General features: G+C 40.7%; 1 protein-coding gene across 1 annotated transcript; it reads left to right on the top strand.

Annotated features, from left to right (window-relative positions):
- Positions 1-2,606: 2,606 nt before the first annotated feature.
- On the top strand, positions 2,607-6,519 carry rcvrna (recoverin a; the record flags this gene model as incomplete). Its single annotated transcript, XM_079520641.1, has 3 exons — positions 2,607-2,987; positions 4,150-4,261; positions 6,401-6,519. 3 exons carry the CDS (start codon positions 2,607-2,609, stop codon positions 6,517-6,519), a joined length of 612 nt encoding a protein of 203 aa, XP_079376767.1.
- Positions 6,520-13,955: the final 7,436 nt, after the last annotated feature.

Here is a 13,955-nt window from a genome sequence, read left to right as displayed (position 1 = left end):
ATGTTACTTTCTTTTTAACGAATGCAGCTTAACCAAACATCACACAAAAAAAAAAATCACCATATTGCAGTATGGTTTTAGCAACCACCAAACAAGAGACCAAACTTAACACAGTACAAGCTAAACTATTTTGGAAAAAAAAAGAAAAAAAAACTTTTGGTAAAGAAAAAAGAAATCCCAATATTAACGGGTTCACTTTTAACGACCAAAAGAACGGACGAGCCCCCAATTATGTTACGACCCGGCCTAGGGGTCACCAGGTGTAACACAAAAGTGGTCTCCCTCCTACCTAGTTCCCAAATATAACCAGCCAACACCAGTTGAAAAGCCAAAGTACAATGGTTTATTACATAAGTTTACAGTGACATCAAAATACATGGGATAAATTACCTCAGGGTGGGCACCTGTACAGAACATTACTACACTAAAAGACAAACCTATGCTTACATACACAAAACAAACACAGGTATCTTACCTAACATCAACTAAAGAAACACATTAACAAGGAAACCAAAGGAAAGGACACCCACCCCTACATTACCGGGAGTAAACCATGTTGACAGTGAAACGTCCTAAAATACTGGTAATGGCTAGCTAAAAGCACTCAAACACCAGACTGGTGTTGTTGGGAGACTGGCATGGAGGAAGACATCTGAAGATCTGAAGGTAGGCAGCTTTATACTCCAGACCAGAAAGCCAGGAGCCAATCACCTGTGAGGTTCCACCACTCAGCCAGTCACACTCAGCAACCACTCATTCACCATTCACACAAGCTGGTAATCACTCAGTCACTCACTCAATCAGTCACACCCACACCAAGAGGGAAAGAAACCTACATATGACCCATGGTCATATAACATATACTCATCTCAATTCCTTAATGTCCTTCAGTCGCTGTGGTGTAGCTATATACAACTGGAACAGATGGTCTCATAATCTGTACAGAGGCTATTACACCGGCGAAGACACGGATAATCTCACCTGATTGTACAGCAGCCCACACAGGGGCTTCATAAAGACCTCCAGCGTTCAATGAGGTCTGGATCCCCAAAAAGGCCCTTAAGTTTTAGATGGCAATGGCTCAGGACGTATGAGCGGTTGTCTGGGAATTCTATGTACTATATCTTGCGCCACCCCTTAGCCTTTATCCCTACATTTATTTGCCATTTTTTTACTATTTTGAAAAACATTTTTAAATAGTTCAAATATCTACAAGCTCACAACGTGTCAATATAGATCAGCTAGTTGAAATATTTTAAAATGTTTTTCAAGATAGTAAAATATGACAAATCAATGAATCAATCAATAAATCAATGAATGAATGAATTAATCAATCAATCAATCAATCAGCCGTTGGTGGGTGAAGCTACAATACAAGTACAGGAATCTGTATCTAGGCCATGTCTGTATGTATATTTGTATATTTATATCTTGAGAACCATTCATTCGATGAACTTACTTGGCGGCCGTATAGAGGGTATGCACATGCATAAAGTGAATGGCAAATCGAGTGGAAAATTGAGTGGCAAAGTGAGTGACAAAGTGAGTTTAATGTCGTTTAACGTCGTTTAATGCAATCAAATACAACTTTTCTGTTTGGATGTATTGGCTGTCATGGCCAGAAAGTAGTTCTTGCCAATGAGTAGGCGTTCCCGCATACCCTCTATTGCTGAAGGAGTGCAAGTGTCGATTGTGAAGTTGATTGGATGAGCAGCTCTTTTTTATTTTTTTGCGGCTTTCGCCTTTATTTTATATTTTTATAGAGAGACAGACAGTAGGCTGACAGGAAATGGGGGAAAGAGATGGGGGAGTGACATGCAGTAAAGGCCGTCAGGATCGGGAGTTGAACGTACACTGCCAGACTCGGACTACCGGCCAAGGTGCCTGGACCGCTGAGCCACGGCCCAGGCCATTGGATGAGCAGTACACAAGCAGCACCTCTGGGGGACAAGCCTGTTCCGAAGAGCGAAATGCTCAGGACAGCCCCTCCCAGCAACGCTGCAAGCAGCAATACCAGGAGCCAGGCAATTGCGTTCTGAACAGCATGCCATGCACTTTTCAGGATTGTACAAATTGATTCAAATAACCATACCGGTATCATGCACTCTACTGATAGAACAGATAGATTCTTGTCTAAAATGCAGCCTAATGTAACTTCAAAGTGACCTACTACATCACATTCTGAAATCAGGAGACTTCTTTAGTTTTGCATTATACCCAAAGATCATTGACTCTGTTTTGCCAAGATGGTGAGACAACTTTTATTGTCTGGTAACCAAGATGCGGATTTTGTGGAGTTCTGAGCCAAGTAATTTCTCTACTGGCTACAGGTACCCATGGGTCCATTTGGTTCCATTTGTACATTAAATGTACACTCAGGATTTTACAGCGTATCTATATGTAGTAGTGTGATGTGGATCATCCCCTTAATCTTCAAGACAGCCATTGTAGATTAAGGGTAGTGATGGCCATAATCCCATCCAACACTTTGAGGAGTGCTCAGGGTGCATGAGAGGACAGACTTAAGCACCAAAGAGGTTTTCTCAGACCCAAGACACTGACAAGAAGAAGAAAATCACAAGCGCTATTGAGACCGTCTTTGGAGCATGGGGAACAGTAAGAGCGGGGCCCTGTCAAAGGAACTTCTGCGAGACCTGACATCCAACACCAAGTACGCAGAGGCTGAGCTTTGCACCTGGTACCAGACCTTCCTCAAGGAATGTCCCAGTGGTAAAATCACCAAGAAGCAGTTTGAAGGCATTTACGCCAGCTTCTTCCCCAACGCAGACCCCACCGCGTACGCACGACACGTGTTCAGGAGTTTCGACACCAACGCAGATGGCACGTTGGACTTCAAGGAGTACATTGTGGCTCTGCACCTCACCTCTGGTAGCAAAACACTGCAGAAGCTGGAGTGGGCCTTCGCCCTCTACGACGTGGATGGGAACGGAACCATCAGCAAAAATGAAATCCACGAGATCGTAAAGGTACTGAACCCATTAAGACCTGAGGATTCAAAAAAAAAAGGGGAAAAAAGTTTTTCTGAAAACCTTATGTTGCTATATCATTGGTTCTCAAACTTTTTCATAGCAAGGACACCCAAAATGAATGTATTTAGCCGCAGACCCCCTCATCTAAAAATATTTTGTTCCAGTGACCCCCAGAAGCAAAGATTTGAGTTAAAAATGTTCACTTTAAAAGAATATATATAGTGTAAAATAATACTTTTTAGCTCAAATCTAAAATGACATACAGTAAATGCTTTCCCGGTTTTAATGGGTTATTAAAGCTGCAATCCATAACTTTTATGTTCTACCTGGGGTTCAAATCCCGGTCTCAGGCATGAGAGATTTCAGTATGAGAAATGTCTACCGCTCATCCAAGATGCAATTTCCGCTTGGACAGGGGAGATATTGCGCTTATGAGGTTCAGACAGTACTACTTGTCAACCAGTATCCTACTCAACAGTCAAAACCAGTGTCTCCAATTCTCAATGGAAGACTAGGGAGACCATCTCCAGCCCCTGAAGATGTACTTTAATATTGTATTTATATACTTGTATTTACTAAAATAGGCCCCCGAATTGGAGCTTTAATTACTCTTCCCCATCCAGCAAGAGGCACAGAGAGCACAGCAGACTTCAATGCTACCTAAATGTCTTGAAATGTGAACCTAGAAATAAACATTATATACTGTATGTTCGGTAATGAACAATGAAATGTACACATAATGATTTGGCTATAATGCCCACATCACATTTAAAGACACAAAGTGGTGCAGTATGGAAACAGTGGGTCCAGGCACAAAATAAATACATAAATAATAATGATAATAATAATAAACGTTTAGAGAAAATACATTTTTTTATACACTATTTACCAACAGCTTAGTGAATTAGGCCCATTGATTTATGTTATCCTGTATACATATACTGTAGCTTTAATGCTCAGCATAGACTCGTGATGTTATCTAAGTCAACAAACTGACTGGTGCACCTTGTACAACTGATTGTTGTGTCTTTGCAAGTGTGCTGCATGTAGAGATAATTTAAAGTATGTACTTAGTGCAGGGGTCAACACTGATATGTTCATGAATTGGTACCTCCTAAGATGGTTCTATCATTATTATATTATCATTATTGTCATGTAGGCAATATTCAGCATGATCCCTGCTGGTGACCAGAAGAATCTCCCTGAGGATGAGAACACACCAGAAAAGTGGGCTGAAAAAATCTGGGACTTCTTTGGAAAGAAAGAACATGGCAAGTTAGAAACGCACGCACGCACGCACGCACGCACGCACGCACGCACGCACGCACGCACGCACGCACGCACGCACGCACGCACGCACGCACGCACGCACATGTACACACACACACACACACACACACACACACACACACACACACAGAGAGAGAGGCAGCTTTGAACACATTGTTCATTTATGAAGGCAACGCCTCAGAACAATTTCAAAAGGAAGGCTTGCAGGTATTGTTTTAATACAAGTGGTTTATTAAATAGGATCTATGTCTTAGAGGAACATCCAATGTATTTCTACTAAAGTGTCACTGTGCAACTGAAACACGCATATTAAAATACAAGGCACACATCAGAATAAACCACTTGTGCATGGACCACTCACAAAGAATTGTGATACACTTATCAAAAATGAATAAAACCTACTTAACATACTGTACATTATAAACATCATAAAACAAAATACAAAAACAGGATCGAAACAGATTCTGAGCAGATTTATGTTATTCAAATTTCTCTGTAATCTAGTTCAAAGTCTGCTTGTTCATTTCTTGTGGTACTGTAGCTTTGTTTGTAGTATCACCAGTCAAAGGTTTGCAGAGTGGGTTTTTGCAGCCCAGCTCTCAGTTTGCTAGAAGAAAGCCCCTTTCATACCAAGAAAATCAAATAAGTTAATTCGCTTTTTATTTCAATGTAATCTCTCCCTGGACGGAATCTCGCTCTGTGATTATAACTATAATGACATGCACAAATCTCCATCAGGAGGCATGCCCAACAATAGTATTTCCATGAAATGGAAATGAGTGCAGCATGTGATTAGTCCAGTTGTACGTTACTGTATCTCCACTGTCTGTCTCCCTGTCCCTCATACAGTAGCCTACATCTTTCTCTCATATTTCTGTCAGACAGCTTGCTCTGTAAATCCATACATTCTTATTCTTGTGTGTGTGTGTGTGTGTGTGTGTGTGTGTGTGTGTGTGTGTGTGTGTGTGTGTGTGTGTGTGTGTGTGTGTGTGTGTGTGTGTGTGTGCGTGTGCGTATGGGCAACCAAATGGTCAGTGACGTGACAACGTCCCTGCTTTTAGTACTTCAATGAATGAAAGGCAACAGCCCAGCTTTAATGATCTTCAATCACTTTATTTTAGATCGTTTTTTAGTAATAGTAATAGTATAAAATAAACATTACAGAGACTTTTGTTGTCACTGTACAATACTTTAAAACAGTTGACACACAAATCCACACAAACCTACAATTGCTGATATTTGCATCCCACTCATTGAAAACAATGTGTAGCTTGTTACTCTCGAGCGCTGCATGGGTCACGTGACTGGCGTTGTTTTCTGCCCCCTCTCATTGGCAGGACTCTCTTTTCAATGGCTCTGGTAGAGGGCAAACAGGAGGGATCAATTACAGACCACGAATTGAACGATGAATTGAATAGCCTATGTCTGATTGGCTAGCTCCAGTCTATGGGATGTGTATCCCTCTGGTGGGATGATTGCTTCAATTATATTTCACAAAAATGACATAGTTGTTGTTGAAAACATATTTGGGAAATGAAGTCCTCGGCCTGCTGGCAGTATGGACAAGAAATATGACAAATAATGTATACTACTAGTAGTAGTATGCAAAATGAGCTGTGGACAGACACACAGAAACACTCACAGACAGACACAGAAACAGGGCTGAATGCAAGGAATACAAGAACAACAACCTGGTCGGACCGGGTCAAATCCATCAACCTCAGAACGGTTGGACCCGATTCTGTCCGTGACGGTACGCAACTCGAACGGCGCTGAGTCGGCTGAAGGAGACTTTGCAGTGTTCGGCACGGCAACTCGCTCGCCTGAGCTCGCTCTGCGGTACCTCTCGTGGTGGCTCAAGTCCGCTTACGTGAAAAAAGGGTCCCACTATAGGTTGTTGTACTGACCGTTCCAGTTACCAAGTTAGGCAAGACCTCCTTCTGGAGATTCTGCCAAAAATGACTCTGAAATATAATTGTTTCCATAATTCCAGGATACAAAACACATTTCCAAATACAGTACAATTAATGACCAATTTTGTGTATTTTATTTGGTGTGGTATGGTTTCTTGATGGGTTCATCATAAGTCAATAACATGATCTTTTTCTCTATTGCCACAGATAACATCTCTGAAGGAGAGTTCATTCAAGGTGTGATGTACAACAAAGACATTCTGAGGCTGATACAGTATGATGAGCCCCAGAAGATCAAAGACAAACTGAAGGAAAAGAAGCATTAGCCTTTGGATGGAAGAAAAGTCCCTGCTTTTCTATGACTGTTCAAATCTTTACTGTTTACATGCTGTTGACCTGACTCCTCAGTACAACAGTACTCTGTTGGTTTTATACATGGCAAGAAATGACTACTTTCCTGGACGTGTGTTAGGTAGAAAATAGCCGTCTCCTATACAAGCCAGTCTAGATACCACTCTATAAACCTCTCAGGAATAGTACCATAGAATCTGGCCCATATTTTGAGAAACTGTGCACAGCTCTTTAAACAGAAAATATATTTTCAGGTAGGTGACAAAACTTCAGCCAATCAGTAGAAATCTACCAATTTCTTTGTGTCATCACTTAGAATTCCACTTATTTAATCTGTATCCTGACTGAGTTCTCTATCCTGATTGGATAAAATTAGTATCCCAACCTGAAAATGCTTTTTCTGTTTAATAAAAAGATGGAGAGACATGGAGGCTCCTGTTACTGATCAAACACTTTATATAGCAATGAGTGCTATCACAATATAAAGGTCTTTAACACATTTAACTTATTAGCATGTTTGACATAGTTTATTCCTGGTAATAGCATATGTCCATTGAGAACATGAATGTAGCACCAGTATACAGTACACTATCATGTTTTATTACACTGTCATTCATTAAATTAATTGCTAGAACGTCAGGACAAGAGCTCCCTGAGAGAGGAATTAGGCTCAAGTTAACAATCCCTCTGTTCGAACCAATCCTATTAGGAGCTGAAGGTCAACTGAGACAAACACACTCCTTACTGGTCTTTCTAGGTAATACATATTTATTTTTATTGACCTTTATTTAATCAGGGGAGACCCTTGAGAGCATGCTCTCTTTTACAAGGACGAATATAGATGAGCAATAACATCATAATGCTAATGCATTGGGGCTACAAAAACAGGTATAGCTAGTCGCTATATGTATTGCATCCTCGAGTAATGTTTTAAATGACTATAGAGACCAGATTGTCCAGCTTAATATCAATATTCTTAATATATCAATGTTAATAACAATTGTCCAGCTTAATATGGGCTTGGAACTCAAGGGGAAAACGTTTACTTTGTACTGATTTCTCTTCCTTCGTGAGAGATTCTAGCTCCCCAGGCCCCTCTCACTACTCTGAACTTTGTTGCCTGTCTAAATCTTTTACATTACTATGTTTTGCTTGACTTTTTGTACCTCACTTTGGATTTAATATAATAAACAGTTTGCCTCCTCTTCATTTTCAACATGCACAAATCAGACACCGATTTGCACATTCTGTATGGCCCCTGGGGGATCCTGATATGCCTAGAACCAATTCTACATCATACTCCAGCTTCTGAGAAAAGGGCTAAAACACCTGTGAATAGAATGCAAGCTTAATGCAATCAGATAGGACTTTTCTGTTTAGATGTATGGGCTGATGATGCCACGTGCATACCCGCTCACCCATTTGGTGATGGTGGTACGTGCTCATCTACCGGGTGACCCATTTATGCCTATAATGCATTTACAATTGTGTTTGTGTAGAAATAACTTGCTTTGTCTTATCTAAAGTTTATGCCTTCCACATTCTGACCTTACTCAACATTATAAAACAGCCGAGCCGAGTAGGAAAGTCCAAGAGTCACCTTCTGAACTGACTTTCTTGAAGATTAGAAAATTGGCTGACATTGAAAATCACAAAAAAACAGTATATGGTATATTTACATAGCAAAAGCCTTAGGTTTCATATTCAAGGAAGAGATTTATTTGGACGGCGCATTCCACAGTACACTGTCTCGACACATGGTCACCTACATACACTACAGTATGATAAAACATTCTTGAAACATCATGGATTTGATGCGCATGAAAATCATTTGTCACAACTTGGGGCAACTCAACAATTACATCATCATGAAGCATTTGATTCGGTCAAGAACATTGAATGTAATAACTTTGCCACATTTAGTGCACAACATTGACACAAACGGGTTCAATTACTACAACAGATATGACATTGAAACGTGTAGCAGTTTGGTATAAAGGAATCAGGTTTAACCACATGAAACCTAGCATCGCCCTATTCTGGTGCGAACATTCAGCAAAAATAGCTGAACTATTGCGACATGTTGTGAGCTTGTATACCAGAGAAGAGATTTGGTTTAGAGAGGAAAAAAGAAGCCGGCCAAGTGTAGAGCCTGAGGGACCCTGGTCAAATTAGTGGCTATATAGGAGTTAAGTGATTAATTAAAGATGATTCTCATTCATCTAAAACAAAAACAATCAGTATTTGTGCTATTATTTTACCCACCAATATGCATCGGTGCCAGGCAAACAAATACCATAAAAGTTCTCTTCCAAATAAGGTGAACGCATTGTTTTATAAATCAAATTAGTCTTGCTGCCCAATAATTATTGTAAACAATTAAAACAATAAACCCAGAAACAAAAATCCCATTACACCTCAGAACATCCAAACCGCATCAGAATGTAGAGACAAAGACACAAACATGTATACACAGAGACCTACAGTTGGAGGCCATCGATATTGTCCTTTTCTTTTTGCTGAGGTTTGCGTGATCTGCGCAAAAGGATCACCTTTTGGTGTTTTAAACATTATGTTATAATTTAGCTATTGAAAAATAGCAGATTCTAGTGCGCTACGAGCTTGTAGGTCTGCTATTTTTGAAAAATCGTGAAAATATTTATTTCAGAAAACTGGAGGATTTAGAAGGATTTTTTAAAATGTTGAGGTCAGGCCTAAATGGGTCAAATGATAAGGGACAATATCGGTGGCACCCAACTGTACTGTACATGCAGTCCATATGTTATAATCGATATTATCAGCATTTGTGCAAGTGGGTTATATGTCTCCCATCTTTTGCTTCACTCAACCTCCTTGTTACTGTACTGTCAATCCATACAAGCAGTATATTTGCTGTCCCAACTTCACTTCGCAAAATGATATTGTTGGAAATAATATGTGAACTACAGCTCCAGTATCAAGGATGAATTGAATTCTGTTCCGAAATTCTAACTGTTGAATGCTGCCCTTTTATCAAACACCATCATAGAACGTTCTCTGTACAGTTACCAAAAATAAAACAAGCAACAATGTACAAACACTTCATTGGCCCAAAGAGTTATAAGGCCTGTTAAAACATCTGACGGCAAAATACATCTACGTTGTGTATATATATATATACAAACAGGCCTGGAATTTCATCCTTTTAGGGGCAAGGCCACTTGGCCTTTAGTGTGGTCAACTTTTTGAGGGCACAAGGCCAAGTGCCAGGGCATGAAGGCCATCAATTAAAAAATGATTTTCCATTGAACATTGGTTCAGAACAGTGCTTCTTAAATAAATAATCACAGCTTTAAATAACAAAATATAAGTAGCTACTGTTGTAAAATATTGTAAACATGTTTTGGGGACCCAGTCCAGAGATGAAAATCATAATGAAATGGCCTAGGACCCTGTCAGGCTGTCACCCTAGGCTAATTAATATAAATTTAATTTGGGGGTCCTTGAAATTTAAATGGCTGAGGATCATTGGGTTAAACTGTGAGTTAATTCACATAAAATACAATGACAGCCTACATAACTTTTGAATAAGGGCTTGGTTTAGAAAAGCCTATATTTTGTGCTAAACTAATATATTGAATAACATGGCATTGTAGAGAGGTTAGTGACAGATAAGATAATTTCTCCATTGTGGGGCTGCACCGCTGCAGGACTGAGGACTCTGCAGTAAGTCAACACAAAGTGAAAGTGCAGCTTCAAATCAGTTTTTTGTTCTTACCTGGAGACAGTGTGTGCTGTGCACAGGGGAACAATTGTTTAATTATATCCATGGTGTCTTTCTGTCGCTATCCATAATGCGACGCAAAAGTACATTTATGTTTGTTTTGGTGGGCTAGATAGATTCGGTAGATCTCCTCCTTGTATGGACAGCCACGCTGTTTCGCATTAGACAAAAGGAAATCAGCTGGACCATGTCCGACCAGCGACCAACGTTAATACATGTGACGTAGGACCGCCACACTGTCGCAACTGTAGGAAACATTGTTTTGTTTTGAGTGATAGTTGCAGTTTGACCGGATAGCTAGATTAGCTACACTAGTAGGCAGCGTGTGGGCTAAATGCCCTCTGTTTACTCTGTCAGTGCGTGTATGTGTGGCGCGGAGGAGGAGGCGTGCGGGTGTGTGTGTGTGTGTGTGTGTGTGTGTATGCGCGCGTCATGACGACCAGCGGCAGCGGGGGTAGTTATTAAGGCAAAGTACCGCAAAATAATCAAACCACTTTGCAAATGGCAACACAACTACAACACAGATTTGTTCTGCGCGGGACGTGAGGGGAACATTGGTTACCGTAATGACTGGAAAATTGCGCAGAGGATAAACGGTAAAATGAACTTCTGTGGGCGCCGGTCGGGGCACCACGGCCACTGTGGCCGTATGGGCATATACTTTTTCGAGGGGCACACGGCCAAAGAGAGGGGCAACGACGGCCATGGCCGCCGTGGCCGCCGTGAAATTCCTGCCCTGTATACAAATATACATTGATGCAGAATAGAATTGATCAAGGACATTCCAGGTATATAACCATTTAGGCACTAAAAGGTGTTCATTGTAACATGGATCATCTTTCTCTTCAGCCCTGACCCACAGTATACCCTGGCCTAAATTCGGATCTGCCGCATGGTGTGATTTGTGGCGAATGTACCAAATTCACATTCCAAAAACACCTGTGTGTGTGTATTGTTTATACCAGGGGTGGGCAACTTTGACGATGGAGAGGGCCACTATATTTCCACACTCACTCCAGAGGGCCACATTGCATATTACTGTCGTAGCAAAAATAGCCGATCTACAAGCTCAAACGATGGAGAGGGCCACTATATTTCCACACTCACTCCAGAGGGCCACATTGCATATTACTGTCGTAGCAAAAAATAGCCGATATTACTGTCGTAGCAAAAAATAGCCGATCTACAAGCTCAAAACGCGTCGCGCTGCGACGCGTTTTGAGCTTGTAGATCGGCTATTTTTGCTATATTTGAATTGAAATTATTTTTTGCTTTTCTTTTTTTTTATTAGAAACCTGAAAAGTAACTTATTGATTTTCAAATGGATTTGTTTTAGTTGTGATAACTTTATGAACTAAATACAAATTGTACACAAAGACAATACTACTAATACTAGTCGTTAAGTACTAGTCATTAAGTAATAAAAGCATGGTCATGTTTGGAATTGCAACAGCTGAAATCAATACTATATCAGTATTCTGATATTAACCTGCGGGCCGCATTAAGTGAAGGTGGGGGCCGCATGTGGCCCACGGGCCGCCAGTTGCCCACCCCTGGTTTATACAGTATACGTATGTTTTATCAACAGAGGTTATTATTCAACAACATGTACATTTACATGAACGCTCATTTCATACCAGAAAGATGGTAATATGTGCTGAGAAACTCCTGGCCATTTACAGTTACATTATATTTAAGACACACACCTTTGTAAACATAAACCATCTGTCTTGTACTGTACTGTGCCAACATAACCATCACATTTTTAGCAAATTGTGCAGTTCTCCATGTACAACAAATATAAGTTGTTCAAAACATGCATACAGTATCTGCCAAAATGAACCAGCAAAATATGAAAATATATAATATTCATTCAAAGATATCTCAATACCTTTCAGTGTCTAAAATCAAGGTAATATTAATAATTTGTCCACATTGCTCAAAGTTTAAACAGGAACTACTAATTAAACTAAACTAGGCAATTCAAAGTTGTACATCATTTTCTAATAGTCTTAACTTTACAACATGTAAACAAAATTATGTTAAGTGGCATTTGTTTAAGCTATGGCAGATTATAATACTGTACAATTTAGATGGAACATGCTGGTATTTTGACTGTTGATCCATCGCTGTTTACCGGCCATGACACTCAAGCTGTGTTTTAAAAAACAAAACTGTTTCTCAGAGAGTAATAGACTACACTCAACTTTGGAATGTGGGTGTGACACCTGTGTCAAACCGGAAGTGACATCACTCAGGAATGTGGGGGCGTGTCATCGGATATGATGTCACCGGAAGGGGCTTGCAATTTTGAGTGACATGTCAAACCGGAAGTGACATCACTCCGGAATGTGGGCTCTACACCGGACGTTACGCCCACCGAAACCGGAAGTCCACATAGGTTCCCACGGTCTATGACGTCACTGAGGTCATGACACCTTTGACCTCCACATAACCCTCTCACCTCTCACTCACCCCCTCAGCCCCACCCCTCCCCACCCCTCCTCACCAAGCCCACAGGACCCCTCCCTCGTGAGAATAATCTTTGGTTCCCAGAGTCACGTGGTACCCACAGAGTAATACATGGATAGAGACCGAACCGAACCGGAGCCCGGACCTCAAATTTGAGGTCCGGGATGACGCACGTTACGCACATGACGTCACGGAGCGTCCGTCCACCTCCATGAACGACGTGCTGCAGTTCCACTTTTTGCCAGTAGGTAGTGGCAGCTTCAACGTTGGATAGCCTCACTGGGGGCTTGGTGGTACCAGAGAGAATATGTTGCCATGGTTACTAAGGGTGGGAGTGATTTCTACCCATACACCCCTCACAGCCAAACCCAACCATGTGCCAGGGACCCCTGAGGACCCCTAGGGACTACCTAGAGACTCAACCCAACACATGATATCTCAAGCATTTCTTATCCGTTTTGTACATATGGTGGTTCATATGATTCATATTGACCACATAAATATAAATATAGGTCTGGATCTTCCGAGGACCAACAGGACCCTAGGGACCCGTTATGGTAAATCGCCTTTTTTCTTGACTGTTTCAGACATGGATTGTCTGAATGAACAGGGTATGCTTTCTTTTGTGGTTCCCAGGATCACATGGGACCAGACCAAAGGTTCAAACAATAGTTGATAGTAATCTACAGTATTAAACTATTCAAAATATATGTAATTATTACTTACAATAAAGTCCACACCCACAACACCAGGGAGGGAGTTCAACAAACCATGTGCAACCCAGATTCAGCACAAACAGGGGACTAAATTAATTTCGCTCCTATGCCACCAAAATGTGCCCCAAAGGGCACCTACAGACGGCTGCAATTCGAAACTGGCCCCCACCCACCCCTTTTTTCCCTCACTGTATATGTTTTTTTCTTTTTTTTTTACCTCCTCTATGATGATTTCCTGTTTTTGGCTATGTAGTAGTGTATATGTGTACGTCTCTAAACATCTCTGCAGTTAGAGTTGTGCTTGAAATGTACTGTAATTCTCCAAAACTGTTAATAAATTCTTCAATCAATCAATCAAACATATTAAATTAAATTCTAGAAATGACAATATTTCGAATGTACACTAGATGTTACCAAAGCATCTACTTCATGATATAATGTAAGAGTAATACACTTATTT

Source organism: Electrona antarctica (genome assembly GCF_951216825.1).
Source record: "Electrona antarctica genome assembly, chromosome: 14".
Taxonomy (NCBI): domain Eukaryota; kingdom Metazoa; phylum Chordata; class Actinopteri; order Myctophiformes; family Myctophidae; genus Electrona; species Electrona antarctica.
The sequence above is the reverse complement of the archived record's forward strand: the minus strand, read 5'-3'. Positions and strand labels throughout refer to the sequence as shown.